The following is a 12,642-nucleotide window of genomic DNA, read 5'->3' as shown; positions in this document are numbered from 1 at the left end:
ATCATATATAGTATGAGTTTTCTTCCAGTACTCATTCTTGACTTACAGTATCAACTATTCGAACATTGTAGTAACTAAGCAGAGCTGAACCATTGCTAGGCAACAGGCTATGAACATCCTGTAGCTTTAGGCAGGATGACTCTGCAACAGATACAGAGAAATACATCATCCCTCAACCGAAAAACGTTTGGTTATGTCTAAGAGCTAAGATGTACATTCGTCCGATGCGATCATGGAGGACTAATGTGCGTAAAAAGATCGTACACGATTTGCACATAATTAAAGGTTGCACTGTAAAAAGTGACAAACAAACACTGGCTGGTTTAGAAAGGTTACTGATCTACACTTGAGACAACAGGCAGGTATTTTTAAATGATTTATCAGCTGTTCTGCAGCAGGACACAATGTGGTCCAGCTCACGCATCTGGGGCTTTAAAGTGAGGATGAAATGTACCAGAGTTGCCATCCTGTCTAGAAGACAAGAGAAGACGAGCTTTTCTGCCTTGTTAAATGAAAATCACATTAACCAATAAGCCCCATGGTTGGAATGCCTTGTTATTAAGCGGAACAAACTATAGAAGCTTTATTGGACACATGACACACTTTCACACATTGAGGAACACAGACAGCCAAAATCGTTGAAATGAACAAAGAAAAACCCACATTTTATTGCACTTAAGTTATAAGAAAATAAAAATTCTAAATGAATCAAACAAATACACAATCCCTTTAAGGTTTCTTTTTTTTATCTGTCTGTTATGCCAGGCAGTTTACATAAACTGAAAAAATAAAACAGCTCCAATATCTGATTTCTCAAACCAGATTATAAATTAAACAGAAAAAAAAAAAAAAAAAAAAAAAAAACAGGAGAAAGAACAAGATTGTTTTTTCTTTTAATATACAGTGTTAAACCACTTTCACAGTTCAGCTTGAGTTGTGTGACTTGGAGGATGAGACAAATCGTTTGGCTACGGATGCGGTTACGTTGTTTATCTATGAAGCTGCTTTACCATAAAAAAGAAAAGAAAAAAAAAAGAAAGAAAAAAAAAAACTCATGAGAGCATTACCAACGGAACCAGGTTAGCTCTAGCACTTAAAACGTAATCGGATGTCCATTTCTGTACACTAAGACCACCTTTTTTCCTCGGTAACTTAACGTCGGTTCCAACAATCTCGTTTTTCAACTCATTAAAAACAAGAACGGTATTCTTTTTTTGTCGAAGCATACATTTCCACACAGAACAGGCTGGCGGAGCTTTTGTCCCAAGGAATGTGTGAACAATTTGCTCAAACACACACCCGCACGCACACCCAGTCATGCTCACAAACGCGCAAAATAGTTTCTACTCGTCTGTCGTTTCATCTCAGCAGACAAACCCGTCTCTTTGTCAGACATTCTCCCTCCTCTACGCCTCGTAGAGGCACATTTGGCTCAAGTTTCAGTGGCAAAAAAAAGAGAAGCTGTTATGTCGGTATCTTGCTTTTGTTGGTACGTTTGTTTGTGTCGTTTTTATAAGTTCAAACTCTACAAGTAACTTTTGTTTAGAATTTCGTCTGGGACTAAAACGTCACAGCCAGTTAAAGTTCCACCTTATTTTTTTCCTGTGTCTAGCAGCATAAAATCCAGTTTGGCCACTGGGATGGACAGTACTGGGGGGAAAAAGGTGGGGGGTGGGAAGAGACATATTCCCAGGAGCTTATGGGAAAACATTCTCATTTCCCACAGAGCACCAGCACTGATGAACTAATGAGACCAGACTGGTTGAAAAACAATGAACGCAGGTCATCTCCGATTCAGAGAGCCACTGCTTATGGAGTACTGAATTTATATATAAAAAAAAAAACAACAACACACAAGTAAAACCTCAAAAATGTGTGAAACAGCAGAGTGGGTTTAGCTTAATACTGAGACCTGTTGTTTGCAACAGTAGGCAGGAAGTGAACAAAAAATGCTGAACTTGAAAAGAAAAGCACAAAACTTTAATTCACAGCTGTTGATGCGGAAAACAAACAAAACAAAAAACTAAAGTTGTGGGGAACAAAGCAAAAAAAAAAAAAAAAACGGATACAAAAGAAAATAACGTGCGAGGAAGAAAGGGATATTTGGCGTGTGCTGAGGTTGATGAGGACTGACAAAATTGGCTTCCTTTGTCTCTCTTTCTCGAATCACTCCTGCAGTACAAAGCTCTTCAATTCTCATCTTTCTCCATAAATTTTTTATTTGTATACACTATTTATCTCTCCGTATCCGTGTTGATGCGTTAGGGTTTCATGTATACAGTGTTGACTGTTTAGATCAAAAAAATAACGTTTGTACATATGGGTGTGAATTTCAGTCAGGCTTGAGCGAACAAGTCTCTGTGCAAGGTCGCCTTGAGTGGTAGGAAAAGGGACAATCCAGTCTTCCCATGTCCTTCCTGTCAGTTTCCTTCCCAGAATGCTGTGGTGCATGAGCGTCTGCCCCCACCCCTCCCCCCTTCGGAAGGTGAACGGAACTGTGGCGGCAGTCGTGGACCGTGGCACAACGGGGAGAGATGTTGGCGGCAACTTATCGGGGAGGTGGAGATGCCATGAAGTGAGCGATCGGTCCTGGCGCGGAAAGACCCGGGGCAGGTTGCTCTCCCCACCCTCCCCATTTTACAAACGAGTCCCCTTTAAGTTCACCCCCTTCACTTCATGTCCACATCAAAGTCCAGCACCAGGAGCTTGGTTTCCTCCGTGCCGTTACGGCTGCCCACCGCGCAAACAAGTTTGGTATTGGAGGCGCGGATTCGCCAGACCACACCGCCGCTGCCTCCGCTCTCCAGTGTGACCAGGTTGCGGATGAACTCGCCTGTCCGAAGGTCCCACAACTTCACCGTACCGTCATCGGAGCTGGTGATGACAAAATTCTTGTTGAACTGCAAGCATGTTACTGCACTCTGGTGCTTGTGGGGACCTAAGAGCGAGATAAAAGAAAGAAAATAAGTTAAGAGTGTACATTCATTGTGAAAACTAAGTACATTTAGTATTGCATGTACACTTGTAGAGTAGTCAAATCTTAAAAGTATATATATAAAAAGAGAATATAATATTACTGAAATAAAAGGCCACTTAAGTGTACACTGTAAAAAAAATTGCTGCCTTAAATTTTTAAGTACAATCAACTTGGATATTTAGTCATTTCAACTTAAATTACATTATATGACTTATAGATTAATCTTCTATAACTTAGAAGAAAGTTGAAAACCTTATTTTGATGACATATGTTGTCAAATTATTGATCATATAATTTTTACAGTGTACTTGGAGAACACCTTCACTTTGATTGTTTCTTGACACTCTTGAGTACACTTTGTAATTAGAGCAGCACGATTCTGAAATAATATTTTGTTGTTTAAAATAGATCACGATTCTGAATAGACAACTAAACAAAACAACTTGTAATTTACTAGAGGTTCTAATTTTTTTTTTATTGCAGCAGTCTATTTAAAAAAAAAAATTAATTAATTAGAGGTTGTTTTTTTGTTTTGTTTTTTGTTTGAACGAATGATTCAATGACTCACTCATAAAGACTCCAGCATTTTTGAACGAATCTCCTGAATGAATGATTCAATGACAAATGGCCTACATTTTTTAACAGTCACTTGTCGCCACCTAATGCTGTAATGTAATTGATACAATCTTTAAGGCATCTAGTTACTTTCAAAAGTTGATTTGCTCTATTTTGATCGCTATCATAGATAGTGTTTATATCAGAAATATCCCAGTACTTCTGTGATAATATAAATTATTGTAACAGAAATAATGATCCTGCGTGTTTGAAAACTGCTCTCTAGCTCTTCAGCAGCGCCAACGCAGATTTGAATGTTCTGCTGTGATCGCAGCTACTTGTCAAAGGTTTAAGATCGTGTGGGTGTTTGAATAAAGATAGCAATCTTTTAACGATTAATCGTTCAGCTCTATTTGTAATAATGTCAATGTATTACTCTTTTTACTCTAAAGTACATTTATATGCTTATGTCCTACTATACTATATGCTTAGCTCCCTATATATATATATATATATATATGGGGAGCTAAGCATATATATATATATATATATATATATATATATATATATATATATATATATGACCAAATAAGCACTCTTAAAAGCACTCATATAATGGTACATGCACTTTTACAAGTTGATTGTACTGAAATGTGTGTTGGCAGTGCCTGTACACAACCATCATATAATGATAAAAATATCCTTATATGTTTTCCCCCGTCTCAAATCGAGCCGTCTGACCATATGACGTCACACGGTTGGTGGCCCCTCCCACGATTGTTAATTGACAGCAGCGTTTCAACACAGACCCGCCCTGAGCGAGCTGTCATCATAGTCCGCGCGGACATTGTTGATACGCTGGAGCAGAATGGCGTCTAAGCGATTGTGGTGTTCTGTTCTTGGGTGTAATAACGAACACAGCAGTCATTTTGATGTTCCTAAATCCGAACCACTGAAGACGCAGTGGCTGAGTTTTGTTTTCGAAGGGAATATTCCCCACGATTAACGTCAATGCTTTCATGTTTGCGCGAATCATTTCTCACCAGACTGCTTTATAAACGAGGATCAGTATAAAGCTGGTTTTGCTAAGAAGCTGCTCCTGAAAAAAGGATCGGTACCAACTATTCGTGTTCCTGCTGCACCTCCAGAAGAAGTGAGTGTAACGTTTTATTAACCTTTATATTAATCTTTGCAAATCGCTTGCACGCTTCACGATGAATGCGGCTAAGGTTTACACTCAGGGTACATTACGGCATGTTTTCTATGTACAACGTTCTCAATATAATTCATAATCCCACGTTTATAATGAACAACGCGTTATGGTTATTGTGTTATTACAAACTGTGTACGCACAGAACAGAGGGGCGGGGTGAGCAAAGCTCATTATCATTTAAAGACACATGCACTTAAACGGCGTGCTGAAAACAGAGCTGTTTTTGACCAGGTAAAATTTGTGTTTTCTTACAATACTAATGAGAATTTTTAATTAAAGTGTATTACAAACTTTTCATTTAGACCCTAAAGAATCATAATAACTTGTACAAAAATGGCATTATATGACCCCTTTAAGATCAAATAATTGTATTAATATAAATTTCAACTAAAATACATTTTCATTTTACAGCAAATAACATTTATTTAAGTGTCAAAAACAGTACATTCAATTTGCACTTAGGTATATTCTTTTAAAGTATATTATTTCCCTAATAAGTACTAATTAAAGAGTACAAGGGATTCCACAAGGAATTCCAGATGTAGAGGCTCATCACACACACCGCAACGATGAAAGCCCGATAGACAGGAAATCGACCTGCAGCTATTTGCCACAACGGAGAAATCGGAGAGAGGATGTGTAACTATGGTTACGGGAAATACTGTGGCATTAATGGCTTTGATTCTATGCCCTTGAGGTATTGAATTGAGCCAGTCTTTCTGATAGGCCAAGGAACATCTGAGTCTAAACAAAAGTGCTTAGACTGCTGTCAGCGAGGCATATAAAGAGAAAGAGAAAAAGAGATGTGCTACAGTACACTGGTTCCTGTTACTGCAGAGGGGTGTGGTGAGCTATTACAGGCAATCCGTAGTCAAATACTGAAAATCATGTTATCAAACATCTAGATTGAGAACAAAGACAGATTGAAGTTCATGAGTGAATGAAAACTCTAAATATCCATTTCAAAGGCATGGATTTTGCTCATGAATACCCATTAGTAGAGCGCTAAAGTCAACTGTGTGAATGTAAATGAGATGGCCGCTCTCTATTGATGTGCAAGACACTACACAGAGTGACAAAATAGACCCTTTTCCTTTAATGAGTGACTGTCTATGAGCATTCGCACTTCAAAGCTCAGCCGTTGAGTTGAGCATCTTGTCTGGGGTCAAATGTGTGTTTTTGTTTATTATGTCAAACGATTAAGTGATAACAGGAAATGCTCAATGACCTAATTAAATGACCTACAAACTGATATATGGTCCATCCCCCCTCTGGGCACCCCCAATAAGACCACCACATCCCCCTCCAATTCCTTTCATCATGTCATCTATTCCTCACCCTTCCAGAAGATTAAAGCTCAAGATGCTAAGAGAGGCTGGGAATTATGAAAAATACATCTTTGGAAACATGTTTTTCTTTGGCCTGAAGACGGAGTAAAAAATTTGTTTTGTGGTTAAAATGCAATGGATAAAGCTCTTAAAGTAACAGTTCACCCAAAAACAATATGTATAGCTTTTTCCCCCCCAGAAAATGTTGGAAAATATTTTCATTCAACAACTTCACAGTGGCTGTCAAGCTACACAAAGGACAATCACTGTGGTCCAAACGAGACATGTACTAAATCCCAAGTCTTCTAATGATTGCTTTGTGTGAGGAAGAGACTGAAATTTAAGTCATTAAGTAATAATCTTCCCCTACACCAAATTTGACAATTATTCAACATCTATGTTCAGGTTAAAGGAATGCTGCATTTAAATTCAATATGAAACACGTTGCAAGCTGATTTGATTCCCTATTGTGCCATATACCAAAGTAAAATGGCTTCTCGAACTAAAAAAATGCAACCTCATTTTGTACATGTGAGTGACAGGTTGTTGGAGGAAAGGGATTATTGTCCCGCCCTCGCACATGTCAGAGAAAAGATGTCTTTCCGATTAAAAATTACAAGGGTGCATTAATTTAAAAATAAAATAATGTGTACAGATAAATAATTTATAATAAACACCGCAATAATCGATAAACAATTAAAGCTGTGTTTACACTGCCAGCGACAACGCGCCATAATCCCATTCATTTCACTGTAGAGCTGGCGATTTTTGGCGGTATGAGTGACAGTGACCATTGGTGACAGGATGCAGGCGTGTCCAGCGACAGGACAAAGTTGAGATATTTTTAACTATGCAAATAAAAAGCGACTTTCAGGAGCGACACAACAACCAATAGGAGTGAAGTCAGTGGAGCGTACGTGATTAGTCACTACAGCCTGTATTGAAATTTATTTTAGAGGTTAGCAACTTTCCTATAATTTATGATACGTGTCTGTGCACATACAGGGACACTCGCTGTGCTGACTCAGAGCCTGAATGGATTTGTGAAGTCCGTTGCTTGTGCTTTCGCTCCAGATAAATAGCCACAATGGCAAATAGCACCAGCTGTTTCTCATTCATCTTTAATATTAAGCATTTCATGTACGGATTCCATCTATATTTTCTCTTTTCCCTTAGTTTAGTTTAGCAGAAAAAAATGGATTCAGTGTCTAGGACATGGAATAACAGATTGTGTGCTTTTTCTGGGTGAGATGGAGTAAACTGCGGCGCTAACAGTGTCACACGATAGCACACGTTGTGTAGCCATGGACTGAAGACCAACGGCCAAGGTCAGGATTTTCGTTAAATAATGCATTAAATTTCATATCGTATTACCCTATAACACTTGGTATATACGAGTCACATGGGATCATTCTGTGATACTTTTGCATCTTTTTTATAAGCTTGATGCAGGTCACTACGCACTACCATTATATGGATGAACGTGAGCTGAACATTAAATCTCCTTTTGTGGTCCATAAAAGAAAGAAGGGCATATGGCATTAGAAAAACACCAGGGTGAGTAATTTATGACTTCGTTTAGATTTTAGGGTGAACTATCTCTTTAAGTCTCTGACATTTTTAGGTGAACTATTCCTTTGACCGAGTTGCGATCAGTCATACTCTCTCTGCTCACCTTGCAGTGTCTGTAGGCACTGGCCGGTCTTGATGTCCCAGATCTTGACGGTGGAGTCAGCGTTTCCAGAGACGAGGATATTATCTTTGAGCTCCATGCCGCTGGTGAGAGACTGATGACCTGTGAGCGTGTGAATACAGTTTCCCGTTTCTACATCCCACACCCGAATTGATGTGTCCAACGAACCACTCACTACATGGATGCCGTCAAACTGTAGAAAGAGCGGATTAAATAAATCATTGTTCAGTAATTAATCAATTACATTATGTAAGAAAACTGTGGCTAAACACCCAGAGTAGTCATTTGGCTTATTCTGTGTCTAGAATAAAACCCAAGAATTCAATAAAAGCTGTATTGAGCAGGGAAGGGATTTGATTCATTTCACAATGAGATGCAGCACAAGCTGAATTCCAGATATTTTCCATTCCATTGTTATTGCATTAAATGGCACTATGTTTGATTAACTTATGCAATTACAGCAAAGCTCTTAAAATGATGGATATATGAACAAATGAGGACAAATGCAGATTAGTATGGACTAGAGTCCAAACGTTTTGTCCCACAGTTGCTGTGTCAAAGACAAAATAGACTGTCCAAGATACAAAAATAAATACAAATATCTGCAGGAACGTTGGTTTACAATAGTTTATCAATTTTATAATGTTATGCAGTGGAGCCATAAAAAAAAAAAAAGAAAAAAAAAAGATTTCCTTACACAGCTTGACCCTGTAATCTATGAACCAAAATTAAATATAATTATGCTTTTTTCAGATCCTATTGCGGTTACACCTAATAGCACTCATGATTAGATAATCCTGAGTCACTGAAGGTGTGTGGTTAAGATAAACTTCCTGCACAGTTAGCAGTAGGTCATGAAAGCTGTTGAAGAGAATAGACAGAATGATAGTGCTTCTTATTCAGGCCAAATATCTCTTTAACCCATGCTTCTTTAGAGCACTGAGTGATGATTGAGCCTTACTGCTCAAGAATTAACCTAGCAATGACCCGCAAAGACATTTAATGCTTCTTCGAGGAGATGGCTTGATTCTTTTTCTTGCTTTAAAGGACTATGAATCCATCAGCCATTAATCTGACCTCTGAGAGGCAGGTGAAGTGGCAGAGCGTTAGTCAGGGCACATGTGTCAGGTGTAGGTCTATGTTTACCTGTAGGGAGTAGACTCTGTTGGTGTGACCCTGGAGTGTGTGTAGGCAGGTCTCGGTTTCAGGATCCCACACTTTCACCATGAAGTCATAGGCACCGCTGACAACCCTACGGCCGTCATACTGCACGCAGCGAACAGCTGCCACGTGACCCATGAGCACGTGCAAACACTGACCCGTCTCTATGTCCCAAACCCGCAGTGTGGCGTCCCGAGAACCGCTCACCACCCTGAGAGAGAAAAACAAACTGGTTTACTTTTCAACATCTTAAAAAAGTGTGTGCTCGCATTAAAAATTTCACATAATAATGTTGGAATTAATTTCTTTTTCAACTTATGATGGCAGAATTTAATCAGGCATTAATTCTACGACAGTCAATTGCTTGTACCTTCAAGGGTTGTATTTGCTTATAGCATTACATAAATCAAAGGGAAAACATACTTTGTTTATAAAACCAGACCCCTAGGAAATGAGTTTGATATATTTTTATTAAACAAAATGAACATTAAAATGGGTTCTGGTGAAGCAAAGAGTAACAAACAGAAACTACTATTGTTATTGCTAAATGAAGCCTGAGGTCACTGAGCAAAATAAGCAATCAAGCTTGACACAAAGGGAAAATATGCACACCAACAGGCCCAAAACAGAGAATACTGTCAGGCGAGCAATTGTGTACTTCACAACAGAGCATAAAGAAGCAAAGCTCAACTCTGCATATGAGCACTCCGCACAGTTAATGAGTACAGCTGAAATCAGATGGGAAATGTGCTGCTATTGAATGGAATTATCTTTAAAGAAGTATTAGGCTATATAATGTACTTTACTATATATAACATTTGAAAAAAGAATTAACTCATGCATGGTAGTTGTTTATCCGAAGCTGATACTCTATATCAGTTTTTCAATTTCTTTTAACCATAAATGATTCAATTCAATACCATTAATATTTCAGTTATTAATATTTAAATATTAAATGTATATGTTTTTAATTTTAGGTTTAACATATGCTTAATTTTAAATATTCATTAAAAAACATTGATACTGTGAGTGAAAAATGTACTGTGCTAAGAGTGCAATCCACACAAATGTATTAATCATTAACTTTAGTTTGTTTTCCTTATAAACAACTGGGGTAATTTTAATATATCTAATAAAGTATTTAATTCATGTAAATCTGGAGGTAAACACAAAAAGGCCACGAACCAAAGTGGAAAAACTATTGACTAATCATTGATATGAAATGTTTTTTGAGCACTAAATCAGCATATTAGAATGATTTCTGAAGGATCATGTGACACTGAATACTGGAGTAATGGCAGCTGTAAAGTCAACTTTGCAATCATAGGAATTAATTACATTTTTAAATATATTAAAATGGAAAATTACTTTTTTTTAAGTGTCAAAATATTTCACAATATTACTGCCTTTACTGTAATAATGTGAGTAAAGCTTGTATAACCTCAGTGGAGCAATCTATATGCATCTGGATGTAAAGTGCCTTTTGGGAGGTGGTAGATGTTACCTTTTCTCATGCAAGTGCATACAGCGCACTGTTGAGGTATGACCATACAGCGTGTGGATACATTCTCCTGTCTCTGCATTCCAGACCTTCAGCGTTCGGTCTGTGGAGCCACTGATAATGATGTTGTCTCGCATCTGAGAGGACCAGACCCCTCCGGTGTGGCCGACTAACGTCCGCAAACACTGGCGACACAGAGAGAAGGAATACAAGTGTAAATTAATTGAATTACAATGGCATGCGTTTAAACTGCAACTCAAAAGATGGCCAACAAAAAAGGTAGCAAATGAATTACCCACTAATTTAAAGCACTCAGATCCATCACTTTGACCTTTACCCAAGACATTACTTATGCTTATCAACATATATCAACTAACTCTACGGGTCCATTTGAAGCAGGAAGCAGTGTTACTGGAAAAAGAAACTCCTTATTTCATATCATATATTAGATATCGATTGGCATGATGAGAGAAATCCCATCGAATAATCCATAAGGCTATAGCCCATTTCCTCTAAATCTAATTAAACCAAATTCAATTTAATTTCAGAGGCAAACATGAAAGCAAAGGTGCCTGTGGTCATTTCGTTGTGTTATGAGGCGAGTGGAAAGCTTTGCAAGTGTCAAAGGCGTAACCTCTGAACCATGGCCGATAAAAGCAGGGGTGATAAACCCAGGAGATGTGAAAGAGGAGGTCTCAAGGCCTTTAATTCATAATGCAGCTGCTCCTATTTCTGTCTCCATCTCGATTCATGATCAACCGCAATGCATCATTAATCTTTAGAAGCGGTGACCAACCTCCACGCCACCGAGGACTTTCGAGCGTTTTAACGCGTCTTTCTTTGTTCTGTCGCCACATGTGGCAATTGATGGAACAAAAGAGCAACTACTGAGGAAATCAAACCAATTAACATGAATCATTTCAAACCATTAGTGTACCTGCAAAAATGACAAATGGGATAAAACTAAGGAGCTTTTCATAGGGAACTGGATGAACGACAGGGATGTCGTCTCTAAACAATCCCGTGTTAAAATGTGCCCAAAGCCAATTTCTTATCTTGTGATCAAAAGCTACTCCACTCACATTTGTAGTGTCCATAACATGCCAGAGAGAAAAAGGGAGGGAGGGTTAAATCATGAATATTAATGTACTTCTTACTGCATTATGCATGAGCGGTTGTGTTCCATAATGAGTATGTGTTACTAAGGCGATGGATCTTTCCCATGGAATGTTGGGGTGGTTTAAATAATGCCGGTGAGCACGGAGCCGTGTTCTTAGGCGATTACAGCCTGCTCGGGCTGTCTCTGGAAAAGGAACTTTGAAACCAAAAGGCTTAGGTGTCTGTTTATCTGCCCGTTGAGAAACCATAAAAGAGCAAGTCTGTGGCACCCACGAGGCATGGAGATTAGCATTCCGTTTGAGTGGCTGATGGGAAACGTTTGAAGCCAAGGATCGAGGTTTAAATCCATTTGAGAAACCCCTTCCAAATTCCACTCATTTTACAGTCCACATCTAATCTTAGGGAAGAAGATACCGTGCAAATGGTGGCTAGGGTGGTAAAGTGCCAGTGTTTATTTTGTTTAGTCTCCTTCCACATTGCGCTCGTCGGACTGAAGTGGGTCCCATTTCAACACCCTCGTTCTCGTGTTCAAAACCCACCGTATTCCTGAATGGCCAGGATTGGCGCACAAATTCCGTGTTTCAGATGGCGAGCAGACTGTTCAGAGCAGCTGTTTTCATTGCTAACCCCTCCTATTTTCATACTAAAAAAGTCCTCTCCCATCTGGAAGAGCACTATTATTAAAGCTTTTCATCACCAAACCACAGACTACAATGGTTTGCGGGAACTGCAGTTTGAAGAACATCTGTCTGTTAAACACTGTTCAGCTATTGAGCCTGGGCTTTGTAAAGGAGTTAAAGGAGAGTATACAAGGTAAACAGAGGAAATTATAGTGTGCCATAACCATGGTATGGTTCTCTTAAGCACAAAACCTCTTCTAGGGCCAATAAATGGCTGATGGCTGTTTGCATAAATAGAAGGGTAAACAGAGTCTTTGCATACAAAACAATGCTGTCACTACCACATTCCATTAAGTTCTAAGCTTTCTGGGAAAGACTGACTATTCAAAAGGTCATCAGAGAATAGATCAGTGTTGTTATTGTTAAAACAAACGACAAATTGAAAATATAGTTCCACCGAGTCATTTACACCGTG

The 12,642-nt window shown here is 38.6% G+C and overlaps 1 protein-coding gene across 2 annotated transcripts in view; it reads right to left on the bottom strand.

Moving 5' to 3' along the window:
- Positions 1-2,204: 2,204 nt before the first annotated feature.
- The window catches only part of fbxw7 (F-box and WD repeat domain containing 7), a 164,341-nt gene continuing 153,903 nt past the window's right edge, over positions 2,205-12,642 (bottom strand). For both annotated transcript variants that reach the window (XM_084402978.1, XM_084402979.1), the window contains 4 exons: positions 10,432-10,613; positions 8,913-9,138; positions 7,749-7,959; positions 2,205-2,938 (listed from right to left, as the gene is read on the bottom strand). In XM_084402978.1, coding sequence (XP_084259104.1) covers positions 2,670-2,938; positions 7,749-7,959; positions 8,913-9,138; positions 10,432-10,613 — 888 coding nt within the window. In that variant the 3' untranslated portion in view covers positions 2,205-2,669. The remainder of the gene's footprint in view (positions 2,939-7,748; positions 7,960-8,912; positions 9,139-10,431; positions 10,614-12,642) is intronic.

The sequence above is a fragment of the Rutilus rutilus genome (assembly GCF_951802725.1).
Source record: "Rutilus rutilus genome assembly, chromosome: 2".
NCBI lineage: Eukaryota > Metazoa > Chordata > Actinopteri > Cypriniformes > Leuciscidae > Rutilus > Rutilus rutilus.
The sequence above is the reverse complement of the archived record's forward strand: the minus strand, read 5'-3'. Positions and strand labels throughout refer to the sequence as shown.